Source organism: Caretta caretta, chromosome 1 (genome assembly GCF_965140235.1).
Source record: "Caretta caretta isolate rCarCar2 chromosome 1, rCarCar1.hap1, whole genome shotgun sequence".
In the NCBI taxonomy this organism is placed as follows: Eukaryota; Metazoa; Chordata; order Testudines; family Cheloniidae; genus Caretta; species Caretta caretta.
The window spans coordinates 349,305,307-349,326,472 of NC_134206.1; the positions used below are offsets into that span (position 1 = coordinate 349,305,307).

General features: G+C 43.8%; 1 protein-coding gene across 2 annotated transcripts in view; it reads left to right on the top strand.

The window, feature by feature from the left end:
• Nucleotides 1-7,299: 7,299 nt before the first annotated feature.
• UBE2H (ubiquitin conjugating enzyme E2 H) overlaps nt 7,300-21,166 on the top strand; it is a 72,197-nt gene continuing 58,330 nt past the window's right edge. For both annotated transcript variants that reach the window (XR_007354709.2, XM_048836772.2), the window contains exon 1: nt 7,300-7,445. Coding sequence is in view for 1 of the 2 variants with exons in the window: in XM_048836772.2 (XP_048692729.1) it covers nt 7,393-7,445 (53 nt within the window). In the remaining variant the exon portion in view is untranslated. The remainder of the gene's footprint in view (nt 7,446-21,166) is intronic.

The window sequence follows — 21,166 nt, forward strand, 5'->3', positions numbered from 1 at the left end:
AATATTTTTTTATTTAACAAATGCTTTTCTAGCCTTTTTCTGTGCAAATGCACTAATTATTGAGGGAAAATCTAGCTTTTGTGCAATGTCACAGTTGATATTAAACATGGCGAACCCTTTCAAACACTCTTGTCCCAGAGTTGAACGGTGATAGTTCTTTACCTGCTTCAACGCATTGAAGGTGTGATCACCTGAAGCCACTGATGCAGGCAAACTGACAAAAATACACAATGCAATTGTGATATTAGGAAACACCCCAGGGAGTCCAAGTTTGAGTATTTCCTGAAGCAATTCCTTTGGCTTGCAATCCAATTTAAAGTTTGTGGAATATATTTGTTTGAGGAAGATGACCTCATCACTGAGATCTTTTGAGATTTCTTCGTTGTACTGTTGCTGAAATTGTTCAGCTGCAGAAAGTAGATCTTCAATACTCTGTCTGTTGAACTGCCAAAGAAACCCCAAAAGTGTACAAATTAGTCGCAGTGACTCAAATTGACGTGTAAGACCTGATTGAATAGAGTCAATGATGACAAGGAAGACATTGTCCCTATAGTGCTGCTTGGCATCGGATTCAGTAGGTAACTCAGATGAAATGCCAGTATTCTGTGTTACTAATTTGGACTCAGTCAGGATTGCATCCCGTTGTTCACGAATCTGTTGAATGTCATTGATAGGACTTTCAATGTTATCCCTCTCAACATCAAGTGTAGCATTGCATGCTTCCATTACCAGATTAGTTTGGTGGATCATTGTAAGTAGCTTCATCCACAAAGATGACATCACAATGCATTCAAATTTGGACATGTGCTTCTGAATAGACTGAAGTTCTGTTCGAGCCTGTGCAGTGAGATTGAGAGATTCAAGCTCATGTAAAGCCTTTCTCACAGAATTCAAATGCCACGCAACTGGCTGAACACCATCAATCCACGCAGACCATCTAGGTCTGGACATCCCATGCAGTGAAACAGGAAGATATTGCTTCAGAATTTCCCACCTTTGTGGACTGCTACTGAAGAGACTGTACATTTGCTGAACAGTTCCAAAGTAAGTAATTGCCTCCTTGCATGATTCAGCACAGTCAACACCTACAAGGTTTAGTGTGTGCTTTCCACAGCTGGAGAAAATACAGTCTGAATTATGCTCAAGCAGAACTGCTTGTACACCTATGTACTTCCCGGCCATATTAGATCCATTGTCATAGGCTTGACTAATGCAGACTTGAAAATCTAACTTAAAACCTTCTAGAATTGCTAGTACTCGAGCAGCAATTTCTTTTCCAGTTTTTCTTGTGAAATTATCAAACAAAATAAACCTTTCTTCAATTGAAAATTTTGAGCTTCCTACAATCTTAACATATCAAATAACCACAGTAGTCTGTTCTTTGTGAGAACAATCTGGAGTGGTGTCAACAATGATTGAAAAATACTTGGCATTTCGACTCTTATCAAGAATTGTTTGTATGAATGACCCACATAGCTCAATAAACTCGTTTTGTATGCACGTGGAGAGATAATGGACTTGCATGCGCTTTTGACTCTCTTGCGATTCTCAAACACATTTAACATGCTCTGATAAAAGTGGGTCATATTTGCTGAGGAGTTCAACTATGCCTAGAAAGTTGCCATTTGCATGATCACCAATACATTGACTGGAACCAAAGAAAGCCAATCCCCGCTCAGAAAGAAAAAGGATGACATTCAGGATGCGCTTAAGACGTTTTTTCCAGTTATTAGTTTCTGTAGAGAGTTCAGTCAAGAGTAAATTCTCAACTGACCTTTCAGCTGATGCTGCCCTACTGGCTGATTTCCATGCAATATAGTTTTCTCTGTGTGACGTTGAACTCTCATGGGATGGTATTCCGTCTTTCAACTCCCTCCAACCTCTGTTGATGCTCCATCCTGATTGATCAGAGAGAACTGATGCATTTGCAGCACTTTTGTTCAAAAAGCAGGGTGCAAAGTACAGAGATTGTTTTTCCGTAGTCCAGCATCACCAATCTCTTGTGTAGGTCTCACCATTTGGAAGAGTCTTTGTCAGCAAACGAGTAGGGAAAGCATGATTATCAGCATCTCATGGAATGTTACTTGGAATTTCAAAACAACTAGTTTGAAGAAAAGATTGCATTTAGGCAGCATTGCTCTTGTCAATAATTCCAATGTCAGCCACAGTCAAATCTGTAGTAGTCATGAATTGCTCTTGCTACGCCAGATCTACATCTTCCTGTTGCTGTTGAGTTTCTTGGTCATACATAGGATCTTCTGCTGCAACTGTTACTGTTGGCACATCTCCTTCTTGACTAGTGTCCTCATGTTCAGGTATTGGCATTGAAATATCACACGTTGCAGTTGTGGAGTTTTCATTATCTGTAGCGTTGTTTGTTGGGTAAGGTGTGTTTTCCAGTGGTTTGAGAAATGAAGTTATTGGCTTTGAGCTCTTAGCTGCTGCTTCACTCAATTGTTTTTGCCGTCTCTTGCTTGCACCACTTTCTAATCTCCTCTTCAGAGTGATCTATCTGGTCAATATGTAGCCTATCCACACTTGAAATAGTCTGCTGTAAATAAGTAGCTTATCTACACTTGAAATCTTCTACTGTAAACATGTACACAAATGCTGAAAAGACTTAAAGCAAAGGAATACTAATTAAGAACACAAAATTAAACAGTCAGACAGGTTATTATCCTTATCACTGAATCAAAACTCAAGTACGCAAGGTATAATATAACAGGCTGAGCTGAATACAAAGGGATGACATATATATAGTAAACACAGACATGGATATAGTCGGAGGGATAATGTCCAAAAATTTCAAACTTGTGTTCTCACGAAACTCACTGTACAAGATTGTCCTCACAATTTTTCCCTTGAATCTGGGCCTACAGCCTACGAAAGCCTATGATGATGGCCAAGCTACCAAGCTAGGGCTCAATCAACCAACCAGTCACCTCTCTTAGCTACCATATAAGATAAAAATGAGGAATTCTCACACATAATTCCTTAGTCAACTAGACGTAAAACTATAAAGACACTAAAGTGTAACAATTCTCTCTCTTTCAACACGCACTTGATCCAGCACCAGCCACTAGTAGTGGTTTGTTTATAGAATCCGCTGATCTGAGAGGACACGTTCATCATGGTCTAATCTTGCACCATCAGAACCGATATATTTTTATTAATATTTATGAACATTTTTAACTCTTTAACATGACAAAATCTATATCAGTTAACAAAAAAAATTATGTTTTTTACCAAATCAAATCTCTTATTTGCTTAAATCTGCAGCTCTAAGCTGAGGGTGTGTGTCACATTTTGGTCCAATAGGGATGCACAAAAAAACAAGTTGCGAAACTTAACAAATGCCAAAAAATTAACAAGTGTCTAAATTTGAGGCCCACTTTGAGCTTGAGGCCCAGGCCAAATGGCTCTCCTGGCCCCCCTGTGATTGGCCTTGCTGCACACTACAGACACTCATGCTATGTCCACACTTAAAAAGCAACCGCTGCAGTGCTGTAGCATGTCAGTGTAATCACTTACTACAGCGATGGAGGGGTTCTCCCGTCGCTGTTATTAATCCAGGTGGTACCTGGGTCGATGGAAGGTTAGGTCAGGGGGTTTGGTCCTCTTAACTATGTCCCTTGAGGGTGTGGATTTTTCACATCCCTGAGAGATGTAGCTATGCCCATGTAAGATCAGTGTAGATCAGCCCTCAAAGCTTCACAGCGATGACTGGAACAGAGCTCTGATCCACCTGCTCTAAAAGTACCAACCCCCGCCACTTGAGCTTGAGGAGAATCTCACTTAGCGATCTAGGGCCTCTGAGTGTATAGGACCAATTCCATTCAGTAGAAGGTGCCTACACACGCTCTGCAGTCTTCACACAGTGTTTAGATTTCTGTAGTAACTTTTATCCAACAATCTCCACATGCTTTACAAACTTTCATTAACTTAGTCACACAATCCCCTGTTCCAAGAGGCAGGTAAGTATTATTAGCTGTATTTTTCAGGTGGGTAAACTGAGGCACAGTTAAATGATCGGCCCAAAGTCCATCACAGAGGTGGGAGTAGAACTTAGGTGTTCCAGCCCCCATGTCTTAACTACACAGCCTTTCTTTCCACTTTGGCATATTAATCAGAATGTTATTAATTTTGCAGTAGAGTCAATTGGAGAAGCTCATTCATTGGTAACATTCGACTCTGCTCTGTGTCCCTGTTCCTGCTCCGCTAACAGCCTGTATATAAAGGGTTGGACAGGCATAAGAATACATTTCCCAGATCGCAACACTCTAAGGTCACACAAGGTCGAACAGCTGTTCGTTCCCATATGCTGCTCAGTTGTACCGGATTATGAGAGATATCACTCATTCCAGCCTCTCGCTCCGATCGGTGTCCCTTGCACATGGACCCTGCATTACTTCTCTGTAAATTATTGACAGTCGGAAAAGCAGAAACCAGAAACTGAGCTGGTGGAAAATGTGATAAACCTCCATGGAACAAGTCACACGTTAACAAATGCTGAAACCCAGCTATTGGGGCTGCGAGACTCTTCCCCATGTCAGGATATGTATGGAGTCAATCGTGAATTTCTTGTGTGGTGTGAATACAGTGTGTATTGACAGTCCAATAATACCCCGCTTGCAACAAGATATTGCTATATTTATTATGCCTCACAAAACCTGTGTGAGGAGGGTGTGGGTAAAAGTTGATTTTCACAGAAGACTTAGAGACACACTAAATGTTCACAAACCAGGGGTTCCAAAAATATGGACGGCATCAGGGTGAGGGACGTAAACGAATAAACACCACCCTATACCGGAAACCTACTGACCGCTATTCCTACCTGCATGCCTCCAGCTTTCACCCTGACCCACCACACGATCCATCGTCTACAGCCAAGCTCTGCGATACAACCGCATTTGCTCCAACCCCTCAGACAGAGACAAACACCTACAAGATCTCTGTCAAGCTTTCTTACAACTACAATACCCACCCGCAGAAGTAAAGAGACAGATTGATAGAGCCAGAAGAGTTCCCAGAAGTTACCTACTACAGGACAGGCCTAACAAAGAAAATAACAGAACGCCACTAGCCGTCACCTTCAGCCCCCAACTAAAACCCCTCCAACGCATTATTAAGGATCTACAACCTATCCTAAAGGATGACCCAACACTCTCACAAGTCTTGGGAGACAGGCCAGTCCTTGCCTACAGACAGCCCCGCAACCTGAAGCAAATACTCACCAACAACCACATACCACACAACAGAACCACTAACCCAGGAACTTATCCTTGCAACAAAGCCCGTTGCCAACTGTGCCCACATATCTATTCAGGGGACACCATCACAGGGCCTAATCACATCAGCCACACTATCAGAGGCTCGTTCACCTGCACATCCACCAATGTGATCTATGCCATCATGTGCCAGCAATGCCCCTCTGCCATGTACATTGGTCAAACTGGACAGTCTCTATGTAAAAGAATAAATGGACACAAATCAGATGTCAAGAATTATAACATTCATAAACCAGTCGGAGAACACTTCAATCTCTCTGGTCACGCAATCACAGACATGAAGGTCGCTATCTTAAAACAAAAAAACTTCAAATCCAGACTCCAGCGAGAAACTGCTGAATTGGAATTCATTTGCAAATTGGATACTATTAATTTAGGCTTAAATAGAGACTGGGAGTGGCTAAGTCATTATGCAAGGTAGCCTATTTCCTCTTGTTTTTTCCTACCCCCCCCCCCCCAGATGTTCTGGTTTAACTTGGATTTAAACTTGGAGAGTGGTCAGTTTAGATGAGCTATTACCAGCAGGAGAGTGAGTTTGTGTGTGTATGGGGGTGGGGGGGATGTGAGAAAACCTGGATTTATGCAGGAAATAGCCCGACTTGATTATGTAAAGAGTTGTCACTTTGGATGGGCTAGCACCAGCAGGAGAGTGAATTTGTGTGGGGGGTGGAGGGTGAGAAAACCTGGATTTGTGCTGGAAATGGCCCACCTGATGATCACTTTAGATAAGCTATTACCAGCAGGACAGTGGGGTGGGAGGAGGTATTGTTTCATATTCTCTGTGTATATATAAAGTCTGCTGCAGTTTCCACGGTATGCATCTGATGAAGTGAGCTGTAGCTCACGAAAGCTCATGCTCAAATAAATTGGTTAGTCTCTAAGGTGCCACAAGTACTCCTTTTCTTTTTGCGAATACAGACTAACACGGCTGTTACTCTGAAACCTGGAAAATTGAAGTTTACAAAAATGGGATCTCCCTGCAGTAGCCTCACTTTGCAGATGGGGCATAGAGTGGCTAAGTGACTTGCCCAGCAGCGGAGTCAGTCATGACACTGGGCATAGAAGCCGGGAATCTAACTGCCAGACTATCCCACCCTCCGAATGGAATCCAGGGGGCCATGGCTTGTCTTTCACCAAACCCTAGCGCTATCAGGTAAGCAGAACACAAACAAGGGTGGAAACCATGATTGCACACATGAAATCTGGGCCAGCAGCAGGCTGTCATTGTGCAGACACAAGATAACATCTTTTATGGGAGCCACTTGTCAGTAGGTGAAAGAGACAAACTTCGAGAAAACTCCTCTGCAGGTGTCAGAAATAACAAATTTATTAAAGCATAAGCTTTTGTGAACTACAGCTCACTTAGCTCACACTCTAATAAATTGGTTAGTTTCTAAGGTGCCACAAGTCCTCCTGTTCTTTCTGCGGATACAGACTAATACGGCTGCTACTCTGAAAGGTGTCAGAATGTATATGCACCTAGGTACCAGGTTGCTTTGGGAAAACCTGGGTCTCACCTTACAATTTTAGGCGGGGGGGAAACAGGGGCTTTAACACCTGCAAGAAAAGTATTCAGGCTCTATTATAGAGGAGGCATCGAACCCGCAGCTTTAACGTACTTAAAGTGCGTCTAACTCGCTGCTCCCCCAGGCTGGGCCACACACTTCTTACGCCTACAGCGCCTTGCTCAAGCACATCCTTCTCCCGGGGGAGGCGGAGACTACAGCTCCCAGCAGTCAGCGGGGGCGGCGCGCTCTACGCGCTTGCGTCACGCGCCGCCCCGCCAATCGGGGCGGGCCTGGGCGGTGAGGTCACTGTGTGTGACGTCAGGGGCCCAGAGAGAGGCTCTCCGGCAGAGGCGAGCGGAGCTGGGCTCGGGGCTGAGGGGAGAGCGAGTCGGAGCTGGGGGAGGCAGGAGCGGCCAGGCCCCGCCAGCCGCCGCCGCAGCAGCCGCCGCCGGGGGCTCGCCAGCGGGTCGGTGCCCGGCGCCCCCCCCCCCCCCCGCGGGGAGCCGCCCCTGCCGGGTCTCCCCCCCACCCCCCGCAGCCCGGAGGAGCCGGGGCTCTGACAGCCCGCGAGGAGGAGCCGGGCAGCCGGGGGCACCATGTCCTCCCCCAGCCCGGGCAAGAGGCGGATGGACACCGACGTGGTCAAGCTGTATCCTTCCCGCGCGGGGGGGCAGCCCCTGTGGAGGGGAGGGGGAGAGACCCCCATGTCCCTCTGTGGGGGGGGGTGACTTCCCCCCCCCCCCGTGTTACCCTGTGCGTGGGGGGGGGGGGGGAGAAAGAAACCCTCCCCCATTTCATGAGTGTGAGGAGGGAGAAAGAGAGAGAGACCCTCCCCCATCTCATGGGGGGGGGGAGAGATCCCCCATCCCCCTGTGTGTGGGGGGAGACCTCACAGGGAGGAGGGGGAGAAAGGCCTCCCCCCTTGGTCAGTGGGGGGAGGAGAAAGAGAGAGTCCCCATCCGCCTGGGTGGAGGAGAGAAACCCCTGTGAGGAAAATACCGGGGGGGAGAGACCCTCCTCTCCCCCCCCCCCCCACCATGGTGTACAATTGCTGGGGTCAGTCCCTCTGACCTCCCATGGTGAAGGGGAGAGAGCACCCCTGTGAAACCAGCTCCCTCTGTGGAGGGAGAGGGTGAAACTTCCCTAGACCAGCCCCGCTCCTGGGGGACCCCCTTGCAAACACCTCCCCAACGCCAGCCATTCGCTCTCTGCTGAGGAGAGGCCTGCTACAAACACAGACCCCTCTCCCCCAGTCCTGGGGACTCCAGATCTCTCTCTCTCCCAGCCTGAGCTTCCCCCCAAACAGCAGATCCCTCAGCCTAAGGCCTGAAGAGACTCAGCCTGGGGGATAGAGGGTACCCCAACCACCTATCCTGGGGGGAAATTAGTACCTTTAAGGAGAGGGGCAGTGGGGCAGGATCCTTCAGTCCAGCCTAGGGCAACTCCTTTTCCTCCCCCTGGGATTATGACTTCCCCCAGGGTAAGGGAGAGACCCCTCCCCCCCCCCCCCCAACTCCCCATCAGATATTATGACAGCTGGTGGTCGGCCTTGGAAGGAGTATTTCAAAGGAATATTTCCCCCCCTTTCCAGATGGCACCTTCACCCGTGGCTCCCCTCTTTCTCCCAGCCCCCTTCCCTGGAATGTAGTTCAACAGCTTAGGGTTGTGAGGAGTGGGGCTGAGAGAATGGGGAGGTCTTGTCTAATAGCCACAGCCTAGAAAAAACCTTTTTTTCCAACCTTTTGTGATGTTTATTATTATTTACTCCATGGTTTCAGCCTGCAGTTCCCAAAGCTTCTGGTGCCAGCCTAGGGATTTGTGGCGATTTTATTTTATTTTAATTTTTCGGGGGGGCGGGGGAGCCTAGTTTGCCACAAACCAGAAATAAGGTGCCACGGAGTGGGAAGAAGGGGTTTCAGTGCAATTGAAAAGTCTCTCTCTCTTCCCCTCCTCCCCCCCTTCCCTTCTTGCTAAAGGTTTTGTTTATGTAACACTCCAGTTTAGGGTAGGTTTTTTTCTTTCCTAATGGATCTATTTTTATTTTTCTCAGTATTTTTATTCTCACCCCTCATAGGATGGTGTATCCCTCTCTTTTGCTGTCTGGAGTGTGGGTGGCTTTTGAAATATCATTGGGAATTCGATTATAGAATTATTTTATTAATAGTTTTGTTTACGTGGTGGTGGTGGGGAGAACTGACCTAACCAACTGAAATGCTTTCAGGAATATTTACTCCCCCAGGAGAATTTAGGAGTGCGGGATCTGTTTTTTGATTGTGGTAGGAAGGTTGGGGGTTGATAAACAGACCTGATTTAGTTGCTAGAGGCAGAGATAAACAAACTTATTTGGATTTTGTGCTTTAAAAGAAGGGGTGAAATCAACAGCACTAATGTTTATAGCATGAGGACAATTTACCCAAAGAAAATTTGTTAATGTTTTGTGTGCATGTTTTTATACAAAGCTTCTGTTTATTTTTAATGTTGTTTTTAGCAAATAGGAAATGACTACCCTTCATGGTAGAATCTGAGCTATTTTTATTCTGGAGTTTAGAATTACAACATGTCATACCCTCCCAAATGCAAATTTTAATTGATAGTTAATTTCACCAGGGGGAGGGTTGAGAACTCCAGCTGTTTAGTGGAAATAATCCTCATTGTGTATAATTTTTGAAGAGGACTGTGCTGGAGTGGGGATGAGGCCTATTATGACCTGATGCATTTTCTCCCCTACTTTTTTTTTCTGCTTGGTAGCTGACATCTAGAATGACTAAAGCATTTTAGGAGACAAAGCAGTTTTTTGGTATATTTATGGCTTGGTGGTAAATGAAGAGAAGTAAATAGGTTGACATTCCTCCCAATCCAAATTAGTTTCCGATCTCCTGCTCTCTTTTCCTGTGACAAAAGAATCCAGAGGCTTTTTAAAACTGTAGCTCTTATTATTGTTACCCCCGTGTTCTTGGTATTTGAGACGGGTAGATCGGTTTGTTTCTTGTGGACAGCAAAGTTAGGAAGTTTTGTATGTCAGATGACTCTCTTCTCTACCTTCCTCCTTCCCCAGTCTTTTTGTTTGTCTGGCTTTCCTTCATATCTCTGGGCCTACACTCTGAATTCATCCTAAACAACTGAGCCACTTCATTTTTCTGTGTAGTCCTCCTATCTGTAAACCGATCTACACATTATCTGAAGTAAGTGTGTGTTTGAGGGGTGCGGGCGGGTTGGGGATTGAAGCTGTTTTCTAGTGGTGAATAAATGAGAGAGAACTGGACTGAAGGAATGTACTTGAATGTGGCTTGAATTTTTTTTGTTTGCTGCCATTTTCATTACAATCTCCCATTTCAGCTTCTCTTTAATGTCTCTAGTATATAATCATGGCATAGATTTACAGCCTGCCAAGAGTTACCTTGTCTAGGAAGGGGCTAGAGAGCAAGTTACAAGTCTGCTGCTTTTTACTGCTCTGACAGGTTTAGGAGAGGAGTGGAGTCCTTCTTTATTATTCCTATTTTCAATCCCAACACGTCCATGTCCTTTTGTAGATGTTTCTTTGTGACCAGGGAACGGGAGAGGTTGGTTGCTCGTGCTCTCTCTCTCTCTAAATTGCAAGGGGGAGTGTGTTTTTTAACTGATGTTTAATAATCAACTGGATGATTATGTTCTGACACTGAGTCATTCATTGTTTCTCTTCTGATCCCTTCTCTAAATACTGGAAAGAGCCTAGAAGCAGGGATTTGCATTGCATTTTGACTCTGTTGGATTGATTGTCTCCTTCCCCACACCCCTCTCTTGATTTTCCTCACTGCCTAAATACCAGGCCCAGTGGAGTTGTTCTATTACATGCAGTGCCGTGCACAAAAGATCAGATGCTTCCTGTGCCCCACTGTGGAATGACTTTCAAGGAAGTTTTATATCCAGAATATAGGGAATTACTCAGATTACCTGCGATCTGATACTGGTGACTGTAAAAATAAATAAAAATATTATGATCAGCCTAGGCATGTGCGTAAGTTTCCTTCTCCTTTCCATCCCCATACTTCCCCTGGTAAGGTGTGTGTGGGGGGGAGCTCGTGCAGCTCAGTATGTCCTTGAGGCTTGTGGGACTTGCTCCCTTCCCTGTTGCATGGCAGTTGCAATCCCCTCTCGCCCTGGATGAGCCAGTGCCCCCTGTGAAATGACGAGCTGCTTGTTTTGGAAAAGTGTTTGCAGGCAAAAGGCCTCAGGAAGAGCTTGCAACTCAGCCGATTGGTTGCTCTGTTACTACCCGGAAACTGAGGCCTGGGCGGAGCAACACGAACAGCTGATAGAGTGTGTGACAAGAGTGTGTTTATATGCTGGAGAGTGGGGGCTGGGGAAAGAGGAGGAGGCCCAGTGAAAGCCTTTGAAAACAAGCTCAGGGCAATCTTTGGAGGAATGGGTTTTTTTGGTGTGTGTGGAAAATTTCTTATAGGCAAATGAGTTCAATGGGTATTGGGTATCCCTGAAATGTTAATGTGTGTGATTCTTGGAGCCCTGCAATTACATCTCTTGGAGGTGATTCTGGTAGGATTTACAATAGTATTGAGGTTGGGAGTTTATTCTGCACCAGAATAGCAGTGTGCTTATGAATGCAGTTTATTTGCAGACTCTGAACTCAATTTTACTTTATTTCCCTTTTATATAGAGAGTCTTATGACTTGATTACACTGTCTAAACTTTTAAGTATCCGAGCTGAAGTTAGAAAAGAATGTCGCACACTGTGCATGAAAGGAATTATAAATACAGCCACATTTAGTTTGTTGAATCTCCATTTTTTTTCAGCCATTGGGACACAAATGGCTGCTGTTGCAGCAAAAATTTTAAAGTGCTGAAACTTTTTGAAGAACAGATATATTACACCAGTTGACAGAGGGATGACTTTGTTAGAATTAGGTCATTTTAAAACTATTCCAAATTATCTGAGGCTAAAAATGAAAAATGCTAAGATGTTTCTCCATTTACTTGTGTATTGATGGATGATTTGTAATTGCAAAAGACAGTAGTATTGGGTTATATCAGTTGTGTTAGATTAGCTGAATCAGAGGACAGAAAACATCTTAGGTTCAGGATAAATTTCATTTTAAGCTAAAACTTCCACAAGGTACAATGTAAATCCTGAAAATGTCATGGGAAAGTTTTTATACCTTTTGGTCTCCATTTTAATTGACTCTGAAGGGGTGGGAGAAGTCAGGATACTTTTTCAAACAGATGAAGACTTGGAAACAAAATGCTTAGAATGCTTGGGAGTATGTGGGGTTTTTTTGGCATTAGTAGCTTAGGCTGTGATAGCAAACAAGATATTGTTACTAACCTCAGTTGAACAGTGACCAGTATGCCTCATATTCACTGTCTGAGTGTATGTTCTCCTACCTGCCATTTTAAGAACTTAACCCCATGTATCATTTTGCTAAAACATAAAAGCAACTTTCAGTTAAAATTCTCACAGCCTCAATGGCAACCTTCAAGAGTATCATCTTGTTCGCTTCAGAGCTGAATTTACCTCTACTAGCTGATGAATTCCCCCCCGCCCACTCTCTCTGTAAGTACCATTGTTGCCTTGTCAGTCTGATTGCGGAGTTCAGTGAAGTTAGACTTGCAATGCAAACCTGAAAGGGTGCTGCACCTGCTTAATAATATAGTTTTATGTCAATAACCATGAATTTGGTTAAAACATTAGATTGTAAAGCTAGAGCAGACATTTTAATCTGACCCAGTTTAAAACAAAGACTTTGGATTTTTCGGCATTTGAGTTAACAACTTGTGTGTACCATACTACTTGGTTTCAGAGCAATGATTTTAGTGAACTATATGCCATTGCAGTCTTTTTGGAGATTACATTTATGGTTCTCAGAAGCAATTCTTCGTAAAACTAAACTGGAATTAGATTGCTGAGAATTGAGTAAAGTATGCTTTACTAAACACTTACTGATTAAAGGTTTCAGAGTAGCAGCCGTGTTAGTCTGTATCAGTAAAAAGAAAAGAAGTTCTTGTGGCACCTTAGAGACTAACCAATTTATTTGAGCATAAGCTTTCGTGAGCTGCAGCTCACTTCATCGGATGCATGCATGAAAGCTTATGCTCAGATAAATTTGTTAGTCTCTAAGGTGCCACAAGTCCTCCTTTTTTCTTTTTACTGATTAAGCAAATCTTGGAAGCTGTTACTGTTACTACCAAGTAAAATATGCGTGTATGCTTTTTAGAAAAGCTAAGTGGCTTGCTTTGTAAAATTGTGTCTTTATTCTTATTCCTCATATTGCCGTGTTTAGAAAGGCCTACTTGTAGCACCAGTTATAATGCTTTTGTGTAATGTGAGGGCATTCTGATGTAAATTGGTAAAGATTCAAAGTCAGTTGCGGATGATTTTGTAGTATAGTTACTAACCCTTAAAAGGGAAGCTCTTGCTATGGTGAGAACCCCAAAATGTGTTAAAAACAATTTCTTGGCAGAAAGCAAATAACCTTCTACATCTGTCATGGCTGTGAATCATTCACACACTAGTAAAATTTCAACATGTAAGAGTAGCCATAAGATGCCCCCTGTTGAATATTTGCTGTTTCCTCTCTGGGTTCTTTGGGTTATGTTTCCATTTGCCTCTGAAACCTTAGATGTAATGTCCTAAGTAAAAGAATGGACTGCAAAACACTGTTTCCTGTTATCGGTGCTACAGTAGCATAAAAAAAAAAGCTGTGCTCCCTAAAAATCTTCTGGAAGGGCGTACTCGTAAAACTCACGCCTTGACTCTTCTGTGTTCCTGCACTGTTGCTATTGAAGTGCCCAGCAGAATGGTGTTGGAGTGGTGTAGTTAATGCTCTTGCTATAGAGTGCTGTTGGTACATTACCTTGCCAAACTTAGTCTAAATCGGTTAGTAGTAACCTGGGTTTCTGCTCGACAACACAGTATGAGGCCTTGTGATTCATTTCCATCCAATAGAGGGCAAAAGTCAGTTCATTATAGTAGGTGTACATCAGCATACAACTTCAGCTTTGTAAAAGCTGTAGGATAACATCCTCAAGCATTACAATTTTCGGGTTTTTTAAAGCAATTTAAAGGAGCAGGAGTAGGCAACTGCAGACAGTTAAGAGGTGAGAAGCAAAGCAGGAAGGGAACACCTGAGCACTGCAGTGTATAGAATGATCATTCACTGTTGCTACATAACTTGTCATTCTTAGCACCTGTTGCTGTTTTGTGCACTTTTAAAACAATGTAATTGACTGCCATATAGACAACAGATTACTATTAAAAGTAGAAAAGTGCCCACAATTAAAGGGGCAGGGGACAGTATGGAACTTCCTACGAGCCAAACAACTATCCTGAATTATGCCAATATAACCATCATTAAGGTGTAAGTTTGAAGATGGTAAGAGACATTTCCGAGTACTCAGTCATTTTTTCCTTTCCTGGAGTCCTGCCCATGCTCTTGGCAAGAAAGATGAAAGGTAACTGCTGAATAACACGTTTTTGAATGTCAAATGCAGCTATATATGTGGGTGTATATGCAGGTATTTAGCAATTCATTATTTGCCTTCTCTTATTGTGTGTGGTCAACTCCCCTGCTTTCATCACATTTTTCAGTGGCCTCTGTCCATATATTTCTGGAATAGCCCACATACACAGAGGATTGCTGTTTGCTTCTCCCCACCAAATAGTGGAGGCATGACAAAAGAATCTTACAATCTTAGTGTCTCTAGTTCTAATAGGTCATCCAGTGTGTCTGTATGCCAGCAACCTATTGATACCTACAGAATACTTGAAATTTAATTGCAGAAAACACTAGAAAATGTCCCAAGTGATGGCTCTTCCTTAACATCACTTGGATGACTATTCTATAGTTTAATAGATCTTGCTGTCAGAAAGTGTCTCTATTTTTGACTGACATTTTCAGTTCTTTAATTTAATCCAGTTTCTCCTTGTTCTACCCTCTTATAGCACCCAAAATTCCTCTGTCCTTGATGCTGACACACTTCAAATACTACTAGAATATAATTTTCCCCGCCCCCAGGTTATTCATCACTAAGCCTAACTGTCCATAGAGATTCCCCACAAATCAATCTCTGTAGCTTTCTGATCACTTTTATTTATATACCTAAGTGTTATATTCTTCAGCTTCTTTCTCCCTCCAATTTAGCAATATTTTTCTGGTAATGAGGTACCTGGAACTGAAGAGGGGATTGCATGCAGTATCTGGAAGGAGAGATCTGTGATTGCATGGCCTTCAGGCCCTGTGTTCTCATTCGTATTTGCAGCTGAGACTGATGCCAGCTTCAAAACTAGTGTGGTTTTAACTGATGCTGCATTCCTGGCACTATTTCTCATGGTGATCTTGACATTCTAATGACCTTAAATCACTTGCCTTATTTTCCATAGCAATATGAATGCCTGGAATAACGAGTTGACTTAGTCTCCAAAAAGAGGCCAGGTTAATCATGCTCTTCGCACACTGCTGTTTTTGGTTTGGGATGCCGTGTCTCACCCGTTGTTGAATGGAAGCATCTTTGTCAGCAGTATCATTATAATTGCCATGTTGACTGACAGATCTACTATAACTATAGATTACAGGGCACGTTTTACACACAACGTGAAAGGTATGTAGCGAAATACAGAAAGTAACATCTCTGACTTCACTTTCTATTTAGTCACTTTGAAGGGACTTCTAGTGTAACTGTTTAAATTATATTCTTTATTCTGTAATGATGAGTGCTGCTCTACCATTCCAGAAGTGGCTGCATTTCAGTGGCATGTGCTCTCTCTAATTAAAGTGCAGTGAGATCCTTTAGAATAAGAGGAAGAGTATGGGTGTAAGAATAACTTCCATTATAGTATTAATACAAATTTAGTTACTATATTGGTCATTCTAAAACGTTCTGTAATACCTATGAAAATTTGAGTCTGCAAATTTGGGCTCTTTCTGTGATGTCAGCAATTAAATTTTGGTATCAAATTTTGGCTAAGACCTTGTTAGTAAAATTAAGTAAAATTCATTGATAGTAACTGCTTTTTAGAGGTTTTCCATCCTCTGGGAAAGTCTGAGGTGTGAGGCTCTAGTTTAGTTATTAGTCTAGAAGCTACCAAGCCAGCCTCTGCAAGTATTTCAAGGCCCTGTCTATGTTGGTGCTAGATCCGTGAGCTCTATTTTGTTTAAGCACTTTCCTTGCTAATGACAATTCATTGCAAAAGTTATTTAACATTATTCCTAAATTCCAGTGTTTTATATGTGGCCTTGAACATTCATGATACGTGTTGAGGGTGAGACCTGGAATGTAAGTTACACGTTTGCAAACCATTGCTGCTTTCTTGAATGCAAGATAACGTTGGTATAACACCTGGTTGTTTCTAGTCAATTATTTGTGGAGCTCTGATGGGCTGGTTATATTAGAGAGAACGTATACATAATAATGAGTGGTGTTGGGGAGCAGATGGGACACTGCTATTCATCCCTTCTCATAATACAATAAGGGAACAGTCAAATGGAAATACGTTAAATTTAAAACTGAAAAAACCACAACTTTTTCACACCACACCTGTAGAATTTGCTGCCACAGGATACCATTGAGGCTAAGAATTTAGCAAGGTTTAAAATAGGATTGGGCGTTTATATGAGTAACAAGAATATCCAGAGTTGTTAAAGAAAAGGTGGAAAAAACCCAGAGGGTATGTCTACACAACCCAGGTCAGCAAGCCTCCTATACCGGGTTGGCAGATTTGGGCTAGCAGGGCACACGCTGTGTAGACAGCACTTTGAAGTTGCTGCTCAGGCTCTGAAGCGCACCCTGCTCCCTAGGCTTCAGAGACTGAGCTCCAGCCTGAACTGCAAGTTCAGAGCGCTGTCTACAGAGCTATTTTTAGAGCACTAGCATGTGCCCTGCTAGCTCACTTCTGTCAACCCAGGCTGGTAGTCTCATTACCACAGGCTGTGGGCTAAATTCCCGCTAAGGGCGGCTGCCTATTAAGTGCTGTGGCGGGGAGAGATGCCTCTCCCCAAGCACTGAACCTGCCACAGCGCCCTCCCCAGCCCTGGACCTGCTGGGGGACAGGCGCCCCTCCCTCTGGCTCAGCCCCAGACCTTCCCCGCCTGTGGCTGGGGGACAGGCACCCCTTGCCCCGGTCCTGACCCAGGCCCGGACCTGTTGTGGCTGGGGGAGAGGTGCCTCTCCTCCCCCCTCCCCCCCCGCCCAGGTGCTGCTGCAGGGACAGAGAGCTGGGGGGAGTCCTCTCTCTCCATTGTAGCCTCACTGAGCCCATTGCACCCAAACGCTTCAGCCCCCTCCCACATTCCAAATCCCTCAGCCCCACCCCACCACATGGATTTTATGTGCACCAGTATGGAGGTCATGTGTCACACACCACCGCCATATTGGTGCACATAACAAAATTCAATCTGCACATGAGTGGGAAAAATTAGAGGGAACACTAGCTGTGGGATATACCTTAAGCGTTCTGGAAGGGAGAACCATCCCTATTCAGGGCATGAGCTGACTTCTAATGGCGGGTAGGAGGAAAGCTTTCCAGGGGCATATTTTCTCATGCCTGCCTACTGACAGGTTTCTTGCACTTTCCTCTGAAACAGCTGGTACTCCCCAGTGTTTGAGGACAGGATATTTCATCCACTGGAGCCGATCTGATCCAGTATGGCAGCTCCTATGATGGTTCTTGGCTGCTCCAGTCCAGAATAGGATACTAGAAGAGAATTCTAGACTTTTCTGTATAAAAGAGCAGCTAAAAGTTGCAAAGTATCTGAAATATTAATTCTGGATGTTCTTGATTTACCTTCTATGCAGTGGATTAATACAGGCAAAATTGAAATGATTTATAAAATATTAACATAACCACTTTGGCGTCTTAGCAGACTAGGTGTTGCTTCATCTGTCCTCACAGTGGCAGAATCATATGCCCTAAAACAGTTAAGGGAAAAGCCTGGAAACATGGGAGAATGTTGTCAGCAAATCCACTGGTTTGCAGTGGAATAACTATGGATAATGAGCCTAGATCAACTGCAGTGTATTGTCTGCAGAGACTTGACTGAGCTTTAGAACATTTCTGATCTTAAACAAGGCTCTCTGCAGAGCTGAGAAGTTCTATTTTAAACTGTGCAGTGAATAAAGACTGAAACTATGAGGCTCTAGTTTAGTTATTAGTCTAAAAGCTACAAGGCCGGCTTTTGCAAGGGTTTCAAGGCTCTGTCTACACTCTTCTGAATCTATTATCTCGCTTCTGTTCAAGTATGTTCCTTGCTAATGGGGTTTCCTTGCTCAGTGATGCTGAGCCGCAAATGGCTTGAGTAACTTTGACTTCTACTGTGTGAACAACTTAAATTGAAAGGTTTCTTTAAAAAATAGGGTGTTTTTTTGTTTAAAATGTGCTATTTTGTTGTCTGGATTCAAAAATGGAGACAAGCCTTTGGGGTCTGCAATAGTGGGACCCTGTTGGTGTTGGCTACTCTTTTAAATAGTCTCTAGTCCTCTTTGCTGTAGAGAGCATAACATAAGCAGATTGCTGATATCTTTTATAAATTTCATTCATTATTTACAGCCACCTAGAGCTAGCTAGCTTTGGAGCTCATAGCTGTTGGTTCCTGGTTTTGATGGGGAGCTTGCCAGTTCTTGGCTGCTTGGGTTTCTTGTGACAGCACTAAGACCACTCTAGCTCCCTCCTAACAGGCTGCTGCAACTGAGGTGGCTCCTTTGAGCCTCCCACTCTGGCCTCCCTCAATGGGGTAGGGGCAGTTCCATGTAGGAGCTGGTTCAGCTAATAGCATCTTACGTGGCAGAAGTGTGGACCTATCTCTCCATCCTTCGAAGCCACAGTGCTTGGATACCATTGTGACGGGCACAGTGTAAGAACCTAGATGGATAGTAATAGCACCCCTTTGGGAGCAGGGAAGGAGAAAGCAGGCAAGATCGGGAGGATCTCAAGATGGGGCATAGCAAGGACCACTGATAGTGTGACAGGGGAGGGGGAAAGGTGGGAAGTGTAAGAATGGGACAGAAGAGCAAAGGGGAAGAAAAACATGAGTGAGCAAGGAAGCGAATGATGGAGAACAGAGACAACCACAAGCAAATGGGATTCTAGGTTTTCAAAGAGAACAAGACGACAGAAATAGGGATGGTAGGGAGGGGGTGTGATGGGGTGCCCATCCCACACAAGGCCTGGCGGAGTTAAAGTGGCTAGGCAGGCCAACTAACTGCCCAAGCTGCACATGAAGGAGATGGGGAGCTGGCCACTAATTAGAAATGGGCCCAGCTGGGCACAAACAGGAGGGGCCTGTATAAAGCCCAGGAGCTGTGGGCAGCAAAAGACTGCAAGGAAGTTGTCTACAGTCACTCCCTGGAGGAGGGAGCTTGGGCTGGCAAATCCAGAAAGAGGGGGAAGCTAGATAAGTAGGAAGAAATGCAGGGAAACAGCACCAAGGGGTAGGGCTGTACAGACCCTGGCTGCTTGTGGTCCCTGGGCTGTTGGGCGGAAGGCTGAGGTTGGTAAGTTTGAGGCACCCACTGAATCTTGAGTAACCAGCATTAATTAACTGTTGCAAGGCTAATTTAAAACTGCCCAGAATGTCCTAGGTGCTTCCCGCTTGTTTGGAAAACACTTCTGGGATGTTTGTATGGAATCACAAGTATTGGCAACTATGCCTGGGACAACTTGTGCTTCTGTATCCGAGGAGGCTGGTGGTGGCCCAAATGTTCCCCTCCCCCTTTTTAAATTAAGTGTGGGGGGACTAAGGTCAAATGAAACCGGTTAAGTTTGAGACACAAGGGCAGAGAAGAGAAATAATGTTGCTGACATTCCCTAAATCTTTAAAGCTGGCCCTACCAAAAACCAACATGTGCTGCTGGGTATTGGTTACATATAGCAGTAATGCAAGTATTAAATCTTACAATAACTTGGCAGCTTCCACGCTGTGCTACTGCCCTGGGAGAGTGATACATCCATATCAGTGGTACCTAGAATAGTCTTGCATGGATTTTGCTACTATTCTTAGTCAATTTGCATAAAGTTATTTTGTGTTTGGCTTACAGTAGTTGCACATTTGAAAAGGAAGGACAATGTACTGCAGGTGAGCTCTTACTAAGGTCTGAGTGGCATATTCATCCTTCATAATCCCTTAAATCAAATGCCAGTGTCATAAATATAAAGGGAAGGGTAAACCCCTTTGAAATCCCTCCTGGCCAGGGGAAAGCTCCTCTCACCTGTAAAGGGTTAAGAAGCTAAAGGTAACCTCGCTGGCACCTGACCAAAATGACCAATGAGGAGACAAGATACTTTCAAAAGCTGGGAGGAGGGAGAGAAACAAAGGGTCTGTGTCTGTCTGTAGTCGTCTTGGCCGGGGATAGACCAGGAATGGAGTCTTAGAACTTTTAGTAAGTAATCTAGCTAGGTATGTGTTAGATTATGATTTCTTTAAATGGCTGAGAAAAGCATTGTGCTGAATAGAATAACTATTTCTGTCTGTGTATCTTTTTTGTAACTTAAGGTTTTGCCTAGAGGGGTTCTCTATGTTTTTGAATCTAATTACCCTGTAAGATATCTACCATCCTGATTTTACAGGGGGGATTTCTTTATTTCTATTTACTTCTATTTTTATTAAAAGTCTTCTTGTAAAAAACTGAATGCTTTTTCATTGATCTCAGATCCAAGGGTTTGGGTCTGTGGTCACCTATGCAAATTGGTGAGGCTTTTTATCCAACATTTCCCAGGAAAAGGGGGGGTGCAAGTGTTGGGAGGATTGTTCATTGTTCTTAAGATCCAAGGGTCTGGGTCTGTAGTCACCTAGGCAAATTGGTGAGGCTTTTTACCAAACCTTGTCCAGGAAGTGGGGTGCAAGGTTTTGGGAAGTATTTTGGGGGGAAGGACGCGTCCAAACAGCTCTTCCCCAGTAACCAGTATTAGTTTGGTGGTGGTAGCAGCCAGTCCAAGGACAACGGGGGGAATATTTTGTACCTTGGGGAAGTTTTGACCTAAGCTGGTAAAGATAAGCTTAGGAGGTTTTTTCATGCAGGTCCCCACATCTGTACCCTAGAGTTCAGAGTGGGGGAGGAACCTTGACAGCCAGTATTGTAAATTAGATAAAGGAAGAATAAAAACTCCAAAAAATTAATTTCTCTGCACCTCGGAAAATGTCAAATCCACACTGATGTGACTCAGCATAGAGTTGTATTGACTTAGTCCTGAACTCTGTTTAAAACGTATCACACTTGTCTTTTAGGCTATCGTTTTCAACATGCCAATGTTTCACCTCTGAATTAAGGGATGCTGTGAAAACAAAAGGAAACTAGAAATGGTGTGGCATTAATAAATTTAACATACCTGACGACATAGACAACTTAAGTTAGTCCTTCTGATTTCAATAACTATCACAGTTAGTTACA